At 34.6% G+C, this 17,063-nt stretch overlaps 1 protein-coding gene across 1 annotated transcript; it reads left to right on the top strand.

Annotated features, from left to right (window-relative positions):
- Positions 1-3,191: 3,191 nt before the first annotated feature.
- LOC113279299 lies at positions 3,192-4,049 on the top strand. Its single transcript, XM_026527999.1, has one exon. It carries the CDS (start codon positions 3,192-3,194, stop codon positions 4,047-4,049), a length of 858 nt encoding a protein of 285 aa, XP_026383784.1.
- Positions 4,050-17,063: the final 13,014 nt, after the last annotated feature.

Here is a 17,063-nt window from a genome sequence, read left to right as displayed (position 1 = left end):
ACCTAATCCCAACACCTCCTGTGTGATACTAGTTGCGACTAAAGTCGATTCTCCTTTAACCTTAGGTTTTTTCCAAAACCCTGTAGGTTAACGACTTGAAGACTTCATTGGGATTGTGAAGTCAGACCCAACTATTTTCTCTGTAGTTGCGTGTTATGATCTTGTTGTTTTCTATCGTGATTGAGTACTATCTTATCTAAGATTTGCTCGAGATTTAATCTCCGATAAGCAAGATAAAAAATAAGTCACAAACATCTTCGTCTCATCGTTTGTGATTCCGCAATATCTTGTTTCGCTACCATACGATTAAGATTATTGTGAGGTGACTGATATTTCAAGGCTGTTCTTCGGGAATATAAGTTCGGCATATCAATTGGTTCATGTTTACCTTGATTTATCAAAAGACGAAACAAAACTCATAGGTTTATCTGTGGGAGACAAATTTATCTATTCAATAGACTTTTCTGTGTGAGACAAATTGGTTTATCAAGTCTTCGACTTTGGGTCGTAGCAACTTTTAGTTGTGGGTGAGATCATCTAAGGGAATTAAGTGCGTAGATTCCTGCTGGGATTCAGAGATGTAAGGAGCGCAAATGTACCTTGATCAGTGCGAGATTGGTTAGGGCTCAACAACATTCCAGTCCGAAGTTAACTTGGAGTAGGCTAGTGTCTGTAGCGGCTTAATACAGTGTGGTGTTCAAATCTGGACTAGGTCTCGGGGTTTTTCTGCATTTGCGGTTTCCTCGTTAACAAAACTTCTGGTGTCTGTGTTATTTCTCCGCATTATATTTGTTTATATAATTGAAATATCAAGGTTGTGCGTAAGTTCAATCAACTGTGAATCCAACCTTTGGTTGTTGATTAAGTTGATTGACACTTGGATATTGGTTTTTGATACCGTCCAAGTTATTTCTTATATTCAATCGGGATCGCAAATTCCTATTTGTTTGATTGCAGATTGAATTGAGAAATTGAGATATAACTCTTTGATATACTTTCTTAAGATTGAGTCTGACTGTCTAGTTGATTCTCTTGAAAGTATATTGGAGTTAGTTCATACAGATTGATAAGCGAAATATTGGGTGTGGTTGTTAGACCCCCGCTTTTTCAATCATCAATCCTATTATTTCATCAACTGAAAATGATGCATTAATATTTATTCCTTTAAGAGAGGAAAATTATAATGTGGTCAAAAGTATGCTAAGATGGAATGTTCCAGGCCCTGAAGGTTTTCCAGCAGGATTTTTTCTAACCCAATGTTCCACTGTTGGAAATGATGTTATTGAAATGGTGCAGAATTTCTTCATTCATAGGAAATGCCATCACATATAAATCACACCACTACATGTCTGATCCCAAGGTATACAACAAATGTCGATCGTGAGTAGAGACAATAAATTGACCAAAACTTCTATTTAATCCATTCAAGGTATACACGCCAATATCATCATCAAGAACTTTTTCATTAATTGTTGCTAGATTATCAGTAATCTCTTTATTTTGTCGCAAATATTCAAGAGTTGTGAGATTTACTTGTTTAATTGACTGCAGCTAACCTCTAAATAGTGATTTTCTTGCAAATAATTGCGTATTAAATTCAGATTTAAGATAATCCCAATATTGTTTTGAAGTTTCTAAGCCAAGAACACAAGAAGAAATGGATTAATTGAAAGTAGCATTGAGACAGGATATCACAAATATGTCCATAGCATATCAAAAAACATACTCATGATTAATCGTAAGTACTCATCGATGAAGATCATCTACTCAGGAGATTAATAAGAACCGTCAACAAAATGCATCAGATTGGTACTCGGTTGAATAAACTCAAATTGATGTCTCCATAGTAATAATTTGATGATCCCTCATGTTTGATGGAGACAAAGGTACAAATATTTTGAAAAGGAAGCTGGATCTAACTTTGTTGAAAGTGATCCATTGTTGAGTTTGAGGATTGTGAAAAATTAGAAGCAGTAGGAGATACCCTTAACAATAGAAGTAGAAAAAATATATAATGGATCTATTGATTTGTGAAGGATTATTAGGTTTTCTTAAAACATCAAAAGATGAATCAAGAAGGAGCGATAATTGAGTTCGGAAATTAGGGTTAGGATCTAAAAGAAATCTCGTAGGAGAAGAAAATTCTTATACCATGAAAGAATTCATATGCAGAAAGAGGATTTTATTATTAATTAACTCAGATATTACAGAATAGAGAGACTGTTATATAAAGCAACGTCTCTTACACATGTGTGAGATACATGATGTATCGACATAGACAACTCAGACAAGTGTAAACAGTTAAAAGTAAGAAATAACATAAAGATATAAAATTACACTATTGATCTGTCTTATAGAGCTACACCCCCTTCTTGTACCTCTCGCATGCAAACCAAATATTGTACGTATGTGCCATTAAGTTACATTCCCGTCTCAATATCCTCTCCTAATAGTGTGAGAAATTTGAATTATTCATGTTATTAGTTCTAGGAAAAAAAAGTTCAAGAACTGAAAATAGAGAGTGAATTACTTTGAAGTGATTTCAATTATCAACCATGTTATATTCCGATGACGTGCAATCCTTCTTATCAAGATTTTCATGACACTTATTCTTCAGAGATTTTTAATGAAACTCAAGTTTCCCAATCACTTGAGAACAACCAAGCTTTCAACATGATTATAGATGATATTATGGACATGATAGGCAATCCATCAAATGTTGTTTTGTGAATTTGTTTTTTAAGATGCATTTTGTGTACGGTGAACTTGTTTTATTTTCTAAACATGTAGTCTTGGTTTGAAGGATAGATTTGGGTTTCTGAATGTTTATTTACATTTTCTTATAGTTAGTATATGTTTGCTCATCAATGTTACTAATATTTTTGGTTTTAAATTTTTTTTTTGTTTTTTGTATTCTTGTAGTTTTAGATAATTTTCTTGTATGACTATCAATTTACTAATTTTCTTAAACATTCTGTTTAGGTAGAATGAGCGATTCGGATTCCATGGATTCACTTGACATTGTCATTTGTGGACATCGAAAGAGGTGAGCACAAAGGATGCGGACCACTAGGGTGGGAATGTTATTGTGGAAACAATCATCCTTGATTATGGATCTACAACCCAAACCTACCGAGGTAAGAAGACGACGAAAATGCATTAAGACTAGGGTACTTCACGATGCTATTATAATGAGATACTACTTTATAGGGATACCACTAACTTGTTCTGAACTCAATTTCCATGACCGTATGCAAATCAGAAGATCTTTATTTCTTAGAATCAAAGATGATATGTGTCAAATTGATGAAGAGTGGCCTCAAGGTATAGATTCACTAGGAATCCCCGGTCACTCACCACATATGAAAACCTTAGCTTGTATTACACTACTCGCTACGGGGGTTGCGGGGGACACCATCGATGATAATGCGAGAATGGGTAAAACAACCTTATACAAATACTTGAAGAGGTTTGTTAGAAACCTAGTTGCACTTTATAAGAATACTTACTTACGAAGGACTACACAAGACGATATTGATCGGTTATTGGCGGAGAATGAAGCAAGGGGTTTCCCAGGAATGCTTAGGAGTGTAGATTGCATGCATTGGCCTTGGAAGAATTGTCTTTCGAGTTGGGCGAAACATTACGCATCTTACAAAACTATACTGACAATTGTGTCAGAGGGGATTGCTCCATATGATTTATGGTTTCGGCATGCTTATTTTGGGCCGCCCGGTACAAACAATGATCTTAATGTGCTAAATTCGTCTCCGTTATTCGATGATATATTCAATGTAAGTGCCATAAATTTTCAATTTCGAGTAGATGGTACAAGATATAACATGGGTTATTATTTGGCGGATGTAATATACCCAAAATTATCAACTATTGTTGAATCTTATAAACGTACAAACACCAAGAAAGAAAAATATTTTACTAAGATGCAAGAAGCGGCTCGAAAAGATGTTGAACGGGCATTTGGAATTTTACAAGCAAAGTGGAATATAGTAAGAGGTCCAGTGGAATATTGGGATGAAGAGGACTTATAATATTGGCTTGTGTAATCATGTATAACATGATAATCAAAGATGAGCGGCGAGACGGGGCATGGAAAACACTCGAAGTTGACGACTATAGGATTTTTCGTTATACGACACCACGGAAAGACATCAATTGTCATGAGTTAAGTAATGAAACAATGTATAATCATCTTCATGAAGGTTTAACAAAACATGTATGGAAAAAATTCGGTATGAATCTGGCGACATAACTACCGCTACAGTAGATAAAAGTCCGACAAATATTTTGTGGTTCTTCTATTGATGCCTTTTATCAACATGTATGAAAAGTATACCAAATGATCACGTAACTAAAATTTTCTTTTTTTTTGTATGAAACATATGCTTGTCTAGATTCCATACTGATTGAGTTTTCTCATTTCCGTTATGGGCTGAATCCTAGGGAGCAATTAGAGCAATTAGAGCAATTGTTGCGCAAAATGCAGATTTTTTGGTTCTTCTACTGCTTCCTTTTATCAACAGGTATGAAAAGTATACCAAACGATGTTCTAATTTTAATTTTTATTTTGTATGAAATATATGCTTGTCTAGATTCCAGACTGATTGAGTTTTCTCAATTCCATTATGTTTTGAATCCGAGGGAGTACTTTGAGCGACTGTTGCGCAAACCACATATTTTTTGTTCTTCTATTGTTGCCTTTTGACCTACTTGTATGAAAAGTATACCAAACGAAGTTGGAATTTCAATTTTTTTCGTATGAAATGTATATTTTTCTAGATTCCAGACTAATTGAGTTTTCTCAATTCCATTGTGTTTTGAATCCTAGGGAGCAATATGAGCGACTGTTGCGCAAACTGCAGATTTTTTGGTTCTCTACTATTGCCTTTGGAACTACTTGTATGAAAAGTATACCAAACGATATCGTAATTTCTATTTCCTTTTTTTTGTATAAAATATGTGCTTGTCTAGATTCCAGATTGGTTGAGCTTGCTCAATTCCATTATGTGTTGAATCCTAGGGAGCAATTTGAGTGACTGTTGTGCAAACTGAAAATTTTGTCCGAATAAATTTAACAGCCTTCTTTTGATTAAACCTTGCAACATAGAAAACAAAACATGAACAACAAAAAACATAAACACCTGCTCTCTACTTTGTTAACTCTAGTTCTTCTCAAGTATCTCTTGTTGTTTCTTTTTAAGCCATTCTCGCCTGACCGGAGATAACTTAGACCAATTGGCCATCATCACTCTTTTTCTCGCGCTCTTTTAGTTATATTTCCTTCGTTTCTCGAGTATTTCATCACTTTTATTACTTGTTGCGCTTGAGCAACTTCTTGTTTTTTGAGATAGTTTATGAATTTTTCATTGCTTTCGCTAAAGATAAATTCAACCGAATCGTTAGAAGTGCCATTTTATTTTGCTTGTTTTTCGACTATGAGCTTTTTCTTGTCGGGTCCCCTTTGTTTCTTAGTTTGATCATCATCAGTATTATTTGTACTAGTACCGCTGTCCATCTCATCATTGTTGTCAACATCTTTAACTACCACCGGTGGGGTTGGGGGGGGTTGGTGTATATATATACGGTTCATCGGTGAATTTTGTGTAATCATAACCGGTTTCATTTTTGTATAATTCATAGAATGCATCAAGGTTGAATGCTTTCTTATAAATCTTAAAGTACTCAATCCGAGCGTGAATAATCTACAATGCAAACATATAACATTAATCCAAATTTTTAATAGCAAACATAAGTAAAACAATAAATTAAAATACTTACCAAGTCTTCGGATACCCAACCACTCTTTCCTCGATAGATTTTTCCGAGAACTCCAACAAATAGTTTTACATCTTTTTTAATTGCGCACATCCGATTTTCTAAACTTTCTTTTTCTTTACCATTTGGATTACCTTTTGTTTTCTCTACAAATAAAGGAATAATTCGATTCCAATATCGGTTTCTCGCTTGACTAACACCTACGCTACAATCACTCGTAATTGTAAGATGTGCTTCACAAAGTGCTGTGTATTCCTCTGTGGTATAATTAATTTGTTGCTTTATAGGGTTTTTCATCTTTGAGGTAGACATAGTTGTAAAGAAAGAAAACTAGTAGGGTAGAAGAATTGAGAAGAAGAAAACTAGTTGGTGTGAATTTAGTGTTGAAAATGTTGGTATATATAATGGAAAAATAGAGTCGTTGGTTGCGCAACAATAACTTTTTTTTTAAGTTATGTATGCAGGCGGCTGATGTTATGCCTCATGTGATAAAAAATACAACAAATGTCTAATAATCAGTCGTTTTTCCTTCTTTTTTTTCTCTATGAGGGTTGAAGTTCAGCCGTATATACAAACGACACATTTTCAGCCTCTTCACTTGGACGGCTAAAGATCAGTCGTTCAGTGAAGACTTTCCAACGCTCACTCGTCTCAATGAGTGTATGAGTGATTTTAAGGGAAAGTGGACCTTTTCACTGCCCATAGTGCCACCACATTAGATCAAATCCATTGAGGCTCATTCATATTGAATGAGAACCCTCACTCCATAGTCCTTTCTCTAAGGAATTGAATCACATAAATTTTAATTTGAAGCCTATAAAACTACCAGTGCTTTAGTATATATAATAATATCAGTACAAGGATCAACTTGTTGCTGAAAACCTTCATATTTCTCTCTTTCCACACCAGCCGTAAAATCGCATAAGGCAACCATTTCCAGACTTCAACTTCCTGTCAGATAAACCTTGTTGGTAGCAAGGTTCAAAGTTCAAATGCAAGTTGTAGTGAAAACACCAAGATATTTTGTCACCCAACTCGCATACCATATCTAGAGTTGTCATATTATTGTGCTAAAGATTTGTTAGAGTCGGAATGGAATTGTAAAAAGTTGTCCGTAAAAGTGCAGAATCTTTGGAGTTTGGTGGTATTCCCTTCTTCCAAATGAAAGAAGAAGAGGTAAAATGCTAACACGATCAATAAATACACTATTGACAGATACTCTCCAAAAATATTTATTCTTAATTCAATCATTTTTCTACTAGGCTAATTTTTTATTATTAATAGTTAAAATGGTTATGCTTCAAAAAAAATGATTATGAAATATTTACTATAAAATCGTTAAAACAACTAGAAAACAAAATACATTTCATCACAATTACAACTGCCACAGACTTCAAAAAGGTTTACAATTCAAGAATCCTCTCCTCAGAGATGTTGGTGTTTTTAGAGATGCTATTTTTTCTTCTTCTACTCCTTAACCATACTAGATGTTACCACAAGTTGTGCCAGGTAAACCATGACTAAAGTATCATCATTTACATCTGAAGCATGCATCAAATTCGGAAGATAACATGTTAGGGTCGGGATTTGATATCATAGCATTGTTTGTTGGGTGAAATAATCAAAAACAAGGAAAAATCAAATAAGCAAAATTTATTGATACTTAGCTCCTTTATAATGGAAGTGATCGATTTGATGAAACGAATGAGCTCCCTATATCTCCGCAACAGAAACAAGGCAAAACTTTGGAAAAACAGAGTGAGTCACGTGTTCAACACGTTGCTCTTAAGACATTAGCACCCGGATACACTCAAGAGTGATGCTATAGCCCTCACAGGACGGATATCTCCAGGATAAAACACCCTAATACACCTACTACTAGCATATGTAGTAGATGCTCAACTTGAGCTTGGCAACTCCGAAAAAATCATAAAGGAAAATCTCGAACGCTTGAGACAACAATATAAAATATATTTTTTCCCTTGGGGGTCCCTCTAAATATAGAGCAACCCCTTTCCCATAGATTTTACAAAAATTTGTTTATATAATTGACAAATACAACTTAAGAAGAAAAACTCCCCGATGTGGGACTAAAAGGTTTATATAGTTTCTTAAAACTACTAAAAATTGGAAACTCCACGATGTGGGACTAAAAAGTTTCATTCACAAAATAAAATAATAAATTATAATTTTTTATTAAAACTTTAAAAAATTATTTTTTTATTAATCGTTTTCCAACAATCCCCCACATGAATGAAAACTCAATAAAACATGAAAACACAGATAGATCTTGGTAAATCAACATCCCAACCTCACGATCCAAACAGACTGATCGTGCAAGTGTTGAAATCATACTAGTCATTTCTACGTCCTCTCCCTCACACAAAAGTGTGTTGACCCCAGGGTCATACTATGGATTGCATAAATCATAATAGTATTGAGAGCTTTCATCTTTAGTTTTCACATGGTGAGACTATAGGTATCTTTCACCAAAGTGAAAAATCATGAACTAGTGAACCCTTAGTGACCTTTAGGTCCTAAGTTCCAGTAATACCAAAACCATCAAAACGAAAATCACATAAAAAACGCAGGAAATACCATTTTAGGCAGAGGTGTCCATGAGGTCTTGAACCTTTGCTTAGTGAGATATTACCGGAATTACTTGTTAGAGACAGTGAACTATGTCTTGAACTGCTAGCATTTGATGTAATTCGTGATAACAACCACGGGTGATATCTCCAAGATTGCTGCCAAGCTCGTGCCGTTTTGTCCAATTTGGCCCTGGACATATCCTGTTTCTCAGAATGCTCTAGAGAATCAAAGCTCATATTCTCATAGGAAGCGGCCCACTTCCTCATTCAGATAGGTGAGTTTCCATAAAGAGTGTTACTGCTACACCCCACTTCAATCTTAAATTGAAACTATAGAACTCATTAAGACTTCTTAAAAGTCATCCTTCACATGCAGTCACACTATCACGTCTACACCATAGGGAAGGGACAGAGAATAAAATTCTCTGATAGTGTTTACCTTTACCCACCACAAATTAGTTGTCTCATTCGAAACCTTGATCTTGGGATCTCCAGTCAGCAAGGTTGAGTATCCTTCATGGCAAGTTTAATTTATGAGCTTAAGCCCCTTCCCCCTCGATGCATTTCTAACTATCTTGGGATAAACCTTTCGTCAAAGATTGCGCGATATTCTCCTTGGACTTTATCCAATCAATGGAAATAACGCCGATTGAGATTAGTTATTTTCAGCTTTAGCTATTATCTTGGCTAACACAATGTATAGATATAGCTGGCACAGGCCTATGCCAGAGAGGAATGTCTTCTAAAAACATCTTAGGCACTCGGCCCCCTCTCGTGCTTTATCTAACTCAATACTCTCAGATTCCATAATGAATTGAGCAATATATGTTTGTTTGTAAATCTTCCAAAAACAAACCCTGATGCTAGAGTGAAACATATCCACTCGTAGACTTAGACTCCTCTGAGTCAACTATCCAGTTTACATCACAAAGTCCCTCAAGGACAGCAAGATACCTTTGATAAATCAAATAAAAGGTAATAGAGTATTTTAGGTACCATAATACTCTACTCAGTGCATCTGAATGCTATTGCTCTGGACTATAATTATATCTACTTAACTTACTCACAATATAGGCAATGTCTGGACTCTTACAGTTCATTAAATTCATCAGACATCCTATAACTCTTGAGTATTCAAGTTAAGATACTCCATTACCCTTTTTTCTTGAGTCTACAAGAATAATCGTACGGAGTACAAGCAGGCTTACAATCACACTGATTGTATCTCTTAAGCACAAATTCAAAATAATGAGAATGACTAAGACTACATATGTTAGATTATTTTCTAATCCTCATCCCTAAGATTACATCAACAGGGCCTAAGTCTTTCAAGTCAACGTTCTCATTCAGCGCATGTTTTTAGTGGAATTAATCACATCTATGTTTGTATCAAGTATAAGCATATCATCAACATACAAGCATACAATCACACAGGCATCCTTAACAAGTTACTTGTAAATATACTTGTCAGATTCATTAACTTAAATCCACTACACATTATCACATGATCAAATTTTCCATGTCACTGTTTACGTGCTTATTTTATAAACCATACAAAATTTTGTTCAACTTACAAACTTTGTCATCATAACCTTTCACTACAAAGTCCTCAGGTTGGTCTATGTAAATTTCTTTATCTAATTCACGATTTTAGAAAAGTGTCTTAACATCCATCTGATGTATCTCTAATTTGTTTATGACAGCAATAACAATTAGCATCTCAACGTAAGTAAATCTCGTCACATGTGAATAAGAATCAAGGAAATATACACCTTCTTTTAGTTTATAGCCTTTAGCTACCAACTTAGCCTAATATTTTTCTACAGTTCCATATACCTAATGTTTCCTCTTAAAGACTCATTTACATCTCATGGTCTTACTCTCTGGAGGTAAACTATAAACCTCCCAAGTCAGGTTCCGACGGACTGAGTCCATTTCACTAAATGAAGCTTCTTACCAGAATGGGGTTTCAGTAGATATCAAGGCTTCTTTACAAGTCCAGGGCTTAGAACGCTAGGCATGTTATGAAGTCGCTTCATAAGAAGTCTCAAGTCTAATTGTTTTACTTCTCTTAGGCTCAACCTTAACTTCATCTTCCTTTAAGATAAGTTCTGACTATTTGAAAATAAATCTAGGGGATCAACAACACATCTCTAATGAGGTACAGGTTTAAGAATAAACATGTTCAAAGAACTCAGCATCCCTAGATTATGTAATAGTATTCACAACAAAGTCAGAAAAATCACACCAAAAGTATGAAAAATCAGAACACACAACCAAAAATCTATATGTAGAAGTATACTCAGCATACCTTATATGAAGACACAATCACCATTTTTGGTTTCTATCTAGTTCTTTAGGAAGAGGAATGACAATCTTAGTCAAACACCCCCACACTTTGACATATTCATAAGAAGGTCATCTACCTTTCCATAAATCATATGGAGTTTCATCTGATCCTTAAGGGTACTATATTCAGGATATACTAGTTAAGAGGACTCCTCCTCCCACAAGACCGCAGGTAATCCTGAACTAATCAACATGGTAATTATGATCTCCTTAAGGATACAATTAATATGTTCAAGGCTTCTAATTGGTTATCAACTTCAAGTTTATACATCTTAAGGCTTCTAAGGCATCATTCTTATCCCTAAGCAATTATACAAGATAGTACCTCGTACAATCATCTACGGAAGTTATAAACCATCTTTTACCATAGTGGTTTTGGGTTGAACTCATGTCAACTAGGCCTAACTGAATTAATTCTAAGGGATTAGAATTACTATGAACATTTGTGCTAAAAGATTTTATAGCATATTCATTTCACTTTTGTGTTCAAGATCCAAACTAAATTTGGGTACGAAGCCTATGCTAGGCAGTTTATACATTGACTTATAATTTTACGGTTCCAAGTCTACCATGCAAAACATTCAAAGACACACAAAAGAAAGCACAAGAATCAACTATGTTCACTTCATCAGATTTTCCTTCAAACTTATATAGACCCTAAGTCCTATAACTGTTGCCTAAAAAATCAATACCCTTAGTTATAACAAGTTTTCCACATTTAATTAAGATCTTCAATCTTTTACCATCTTCAAGAGAACAAGATACAATATTATTTCATATGCTCGGAACATGAAAACTTCATTCAGTGTGAGAATATTACAGATATGAGCTTATGCTCGACCTTTCCCTTTTATGCAACCTCTGTCGCAAATGAGTTACTCATATAGAGTTTCTCGACATCCCTTATCCTCTGATAAGAGGTGAACAGGTCTCTGTTTCAACAAACATACTTAGTGGCTCCAGAGTCCACCCACCAGTCTCTCACATTGGTTATTAAAATAACTTCCGACATCATGGTTCATTTTGTTTCAACTAAATTAGCATTAACTTTCTACTTATTAAGGTTTTATGTTGTCTACACTTTACTGCCGTATGGCCAGGAATTTTACAAACATACAATCACCCTTAATTAAAGTAATGTCGGATTCAGTTTTACGAAACATACCTTTATTATGAAGACTATGCTTAGAGTTGTGTTTGATGTTCTCTCCTTTGTCAGCTTTGGAAGACTTGTCTTCATCCACATGCGTCTGGTAGCCATGTTCCTTTTCAATTTCATGTCACAAACTTCGTTAATACTCTGACCACGGACATGGTAATTTCCCAATCACCTAATACACCATATCTCACAAACCTTAGTTCAGATAAAATATGAGTTTTGAAGATAATATCTAGATTTATAAACTTCGTTTAAACCACCGTATCAAAAAACTCATGGTTACCCCATAAAAACTACTTTAGTTAACAACAAAATTCTGCCCGTCAGAATTTTTCAGGAACGTTTCTCAGTTTTGTAAAATATCAAAAAAATACTTTTACAACTCCAAAATTTCTGAAATTTTACGTGGGTAACTATCAGGATGTCTACTACTTTGTGTCAAAAGGGTTCATCGAAATTCCTTCTATGTTAAGAGATAAACTCGAAACTCTACAGCTGACCAAAAATTCGTTTTTGTTTTTCACTCCACAATTAACATCCATGATTCACAAACCAACCAACCATTTTTTTATTATTACAAATACTAATGTCTTAAGATTGTTGGGTGCAATAATCAAAAACAAGGAAAAATCAAATAAGCAAAAGTTATTGATACTTAGCTCCTTTATAATGGAAGTGATCGATTTGATGAAACGAATGAGCTCCCTATATCTCCGCAACAGCAACAAGGCAAAACTTTGGAAAAACAGAGTGAGTCATGTGTTCAACACGTTGCCCTTAAGACATTAGCGCCCGGCTACACTCAAGAGTGATGCTATAGTCCTCACAGGACGGATATCTTCAGGATAAAACACCCTAATACACCTATTACTAGCATATGTAGTAGATGCTCAACTTGAGCTTGGCAACTCCGAAAAAACCATAAAGGAAAATCTCGAACGCTTGAGACAACAATATAAAATATTTTTTTCCCTTGGGGGTCCTCTAAATATAGAGCAACCCCTTTTCCATAGATTTTACAAAAACAGTGAATTTGTTTATATAATTGACAAATACAACTTAAGAAGAAAAACTCCCCGATGTGGGACTAAAAGGTTTATATAGTTTCTTAAAACTACTAAAAATTGGAAACTCCACGATGTGGGATTAAAAAGTTTCATTCACAAAATAAAACAATAAATTATAATTTTTTATTAAAACTTTAAAAAATTATTTTTTTATTAATCGTTTTCCAACATTGTTTAGGGAAGCCTCACCTTGTTTCATTTGTAACCAGTTTAGTTCTTTTTTCCACTTCCTCCTTATTAGCTTGATCAACCTACAACTTTAAATCGAACTCAAATAACCATAGTACTCTGGTGGATTCCCATTAATTTTGCTTTATAAAAGACTGAGAAAGTTTGACTCTTTTTGTTTCTTTGGAAAGGCTTCTATAATGTAAGCTTTAGGGAGATATTGTAATATGTAATGTCAAAATAAAAATAAAAAAACATCACACTTAATAAGGAAGAAAAGGGAAAATCCGTGTTCGACCGACTGTGATCAAACAAATACAAAATCTACACAAAAATAGGAAGTACAATATTATTGGTATTAGCTTGGCCAATCTATAAATATATATATGAAAATGAATCAGTTTTATTCATCATCCAAGCATAAGGAAAGAGTAATAAAATCCAAATTATTAACTAATTGGTAGAGACACTTAATTTTTCTAAATCAGTTTATTCTAATTTTGCTAAAGCTTCAAATATTTGTCGTGTCGTGTAAGTTATTACGAAATGATATTAATTGCTTTATAAGGAGTTTATGTGAACTGTGAAATATGCAAATACAATGGTCAAATCTGTTTTCAGCATATGAATTAGTATATATCATGTTTATGTCTGAGCACTGACAATTAAAGAGTTAAAACCTAAGAAAAGAGTCATTGCACACCTCATGTAAGATATTATATGAAAAATGGATTTTCTTATAATTTATTGTGTGGTTTGAATTTATACTTCTAAAATGATTTTTGTACTACCGTCAGTTCGGAGTTATCGAATCACAAATGATTTACCGGATACCCGACTGAATTTGCATTTAACCGAAACGCATAATAATCAATTTGTTCGTACGATGAATCGCTAACTATGGTCATGTCCCCTTTTTTCATCAACTTGCAAAGAAATTCTTAAATTGATCTTCTTGGGCTTTCATTTATCTGTACTCTTTCTATACTTTTTTAATGTTCCGACTAATGAGACATTTTATGGGCTTGCAATAAGTGGGAAGTTGTAAACTCACCTGCCTGAGAGAGGATCCAGTGCCTACCATCGAGACGATTTAGTATCAACGCTTACCGATTACTTATCTAATGAGTGAAAACACTATAGAAGGTTTGTCACAATTGAACGTACCTGGATTTCAGCTATTGAGGGTTACCAGTCCTCATCCCAAGCCATCCTTGAATCATGTGGAGTTTGGTAACCCCTTAGAATTTGCATATAATTTGATAACCTTGAATATACACGAGGAAATTTGAACATTTTTTGTTACCTGTAACTCCTTATTATCATCCTCAAATTGAAAATCAACCGTCAATTCTATCTTCACATTTGCTGCATTTATATCCAAGAAGATGTCCACAACAGAATAATGTTCATCGAAGATTGTTTTATGATCATCCCAATCATATACGTTCGTACCTGTAGGGACCGTACATGGAATCAAAAAAATCATCAAAAACAGAAATAATCACCTCCATTTCCTGATGAATTAACTTAAAAACGTTATCAAATTCTAAAAAAACAGTGGAAAAAGACAGTCATAGAATGAAAAGAAAATTAAGTTGGAGATGCAGGGTATCAAACTCGCATGCAAAGTGAGCACTCTACCATTTGAGATTAATAAAGTGGCCATGTTTTTGTAATGTATTTCACAAAATGGCCGTTTTTTTGAATGTTTATATAAAGTGGCCGAGATTGACCTTTTCCATCCGTTTTTTTTCAAAAAACTGTTAACAGTCGTTAAATACACGCGTGTCAGTTAACCTCCTTAGTAAAAGACAGTTTAACCCTCGGTGAGTCAGTCTGGATTGGTGAGTCAACTCGCCTGAGCCATATTCAAGCCATTATACTCTTCACCCGTGCACAGTCCTAGCATACATCTAAGTTATTTTTGTAGCTTCTCTGCAGCACAACAACACATTGTTTTGTTATCTTGGACCTGCAACCCATTGCAATTTCATTTCAGCTACACCGACACCTATAAGCTCCACTAAAACCACATCAACCTTCAATAGCACCACAAACTCATATACTACAATTCCAACACCACCAGAACTACTTGATTTCTCTTCAGCCAAGACTCATTCAAACAAAGCCATCCTCTTACTCTCCTTCTCATCTTAACTGACATCGAACCTAGTTATAACACTAATGTCATCTCAGTTTCATCTTCCTGTAAGCAACAAGAGAAACAAATCAAACCCATTAATCCTTGCATTTTGTTGAACTTAGAACCCCTGCAACAACTTCATGATCACAACATGAGCCAACAGATGCAGCCACTTCTCATTTTCTCCCTGTAACAATCACCAATTGCAACTGCACCTGCAATTTCATTTCAGCAGCAACATCATCTTCTTAGCCAATCAACCACAACAACTCTTCTTCCTTTCTAAAAAACAACAACATCACATGAGTTATCATCTCAGCTCAAAACTACTCACAACTTGAGCTCAACTCAAGCAACTTTTCATAACCTGGTTATTGCTTGGTTAACAACTATCCATTTTACATCCTTGCCAGTGACTACCAACACCTGCTCATCATAAACTAAAGCAGCAGAACATCAAAATCTCTTAATACTTGTCAATTTTAATTCAAGAACAAACCCATTGCTTCAAATCTGTCACAGATACACAACAACTACTTGAACTGCACTTCAAACCCTGATTTTTGTCAATCTCCCCAATTTCTTTCATGTCTTATATATATTCCATTTCACATCATATCGACAAACCCTAACTTCCTAGTTCATCAAAAACCCATGGAAATCAACATTCACAGCTTCTTCTTATCTTCGAACACGATCCTGCATTTTTCTCTTCTTGAGTTCAAATAATTCAAATCCATCAGTATTTCTTCCTCTTTGTTCTTCTCTACATCGATGATTCAATCACAACTACAAATTAATTCAATTGATTAAACAAAAAAAAATAAAAAGGAAAGAGCCCCAAACCCTAGAATTGAAACAATCGAAATCAATTGATTTCACCATCCAAACATGTGTTTTCATTAAAGACTAAGTTAATTAACGTGTGGGTTCTAAAATTCTTACCTGGATTTTGATTTCTTCATCCCCGATTTCAACTTCATCTTTGATTTGTACTTCAGCTTCGCTGCTGCATCCAGCAAAACCCTAAAAACTTCAAAATTGTCAAATATCACTAATAAACCATTCTTCTTCTTCTTCACTAATAATTACATCTTCGGTATTGACTGCTTGTGAGATCACTTCTATTTTTCATCAATCACTTGAGTTCGAAGAGAAGAATTGAGAGACAGCGAGAGACAAACATAAACAAGAAGAAATGAATGAAAAAAAGAATCGATAACATAAGGGTGAGGATGTAGTGGTAATTTTAAGCCCCATGATTGACTAAGTCAGCTTGGTGGACCATTTTGGTGGGACCAGGTGTTATATCTAACAGAAAGGCCACTTTATAAAAGATTTAAATTTTTTGGCCGGTTTATTAAATACATGGTAGGAAGCTGGACACTTTGTTAATTTGCCCTTTTATTATTAATCAACTTAAATATTACAGAAGAAACATACTGCTATATAAAGCAACGTCTATTACACATGTGTGAGATACAAACTGTACCGACATAGACATCTCACACAAGTGTAAACAGTTAAAAGTAACAAATAACATAAAGATAGAAAATTGCATTATTACTCTATCATACACTCCCCCCTCAAGTTGTGTATCAGCTAAATACATAAGCTTAACAGACAAGGACCAAACAAATAAATACGAAGTCCTTTAGTAAAGAGATAAACTAGATGGTGTAGAGATGGCACATAAGTAATATTCAGGAGTCTATTGGAGACCAATTCACATACAAAACGATAGTCAATTTCAATGAGCTTAGTTTGCGCATGAAATACTGGATTTGAGG

This window comes from Papaver somniferum, chromosome 5, assembly GCF_003573695.1.
Source record: "Papaver somniferum cultivar HN1 chromosome 5, ASM357369v1, whole genome shotgun sequence".
Taxonomy (NCBI): Eukaryota; Viridiplantae; Streptophyta; class Magnoliopsida; order Ranunculales; family Papaveraceae; genus Papaver; species Papaver somniferum.
The sequence above is the reverse complement of the archived record's forward strand: the minus strand, read 5'-3'. Positions and strand labels throughout refer to the sequence as shown.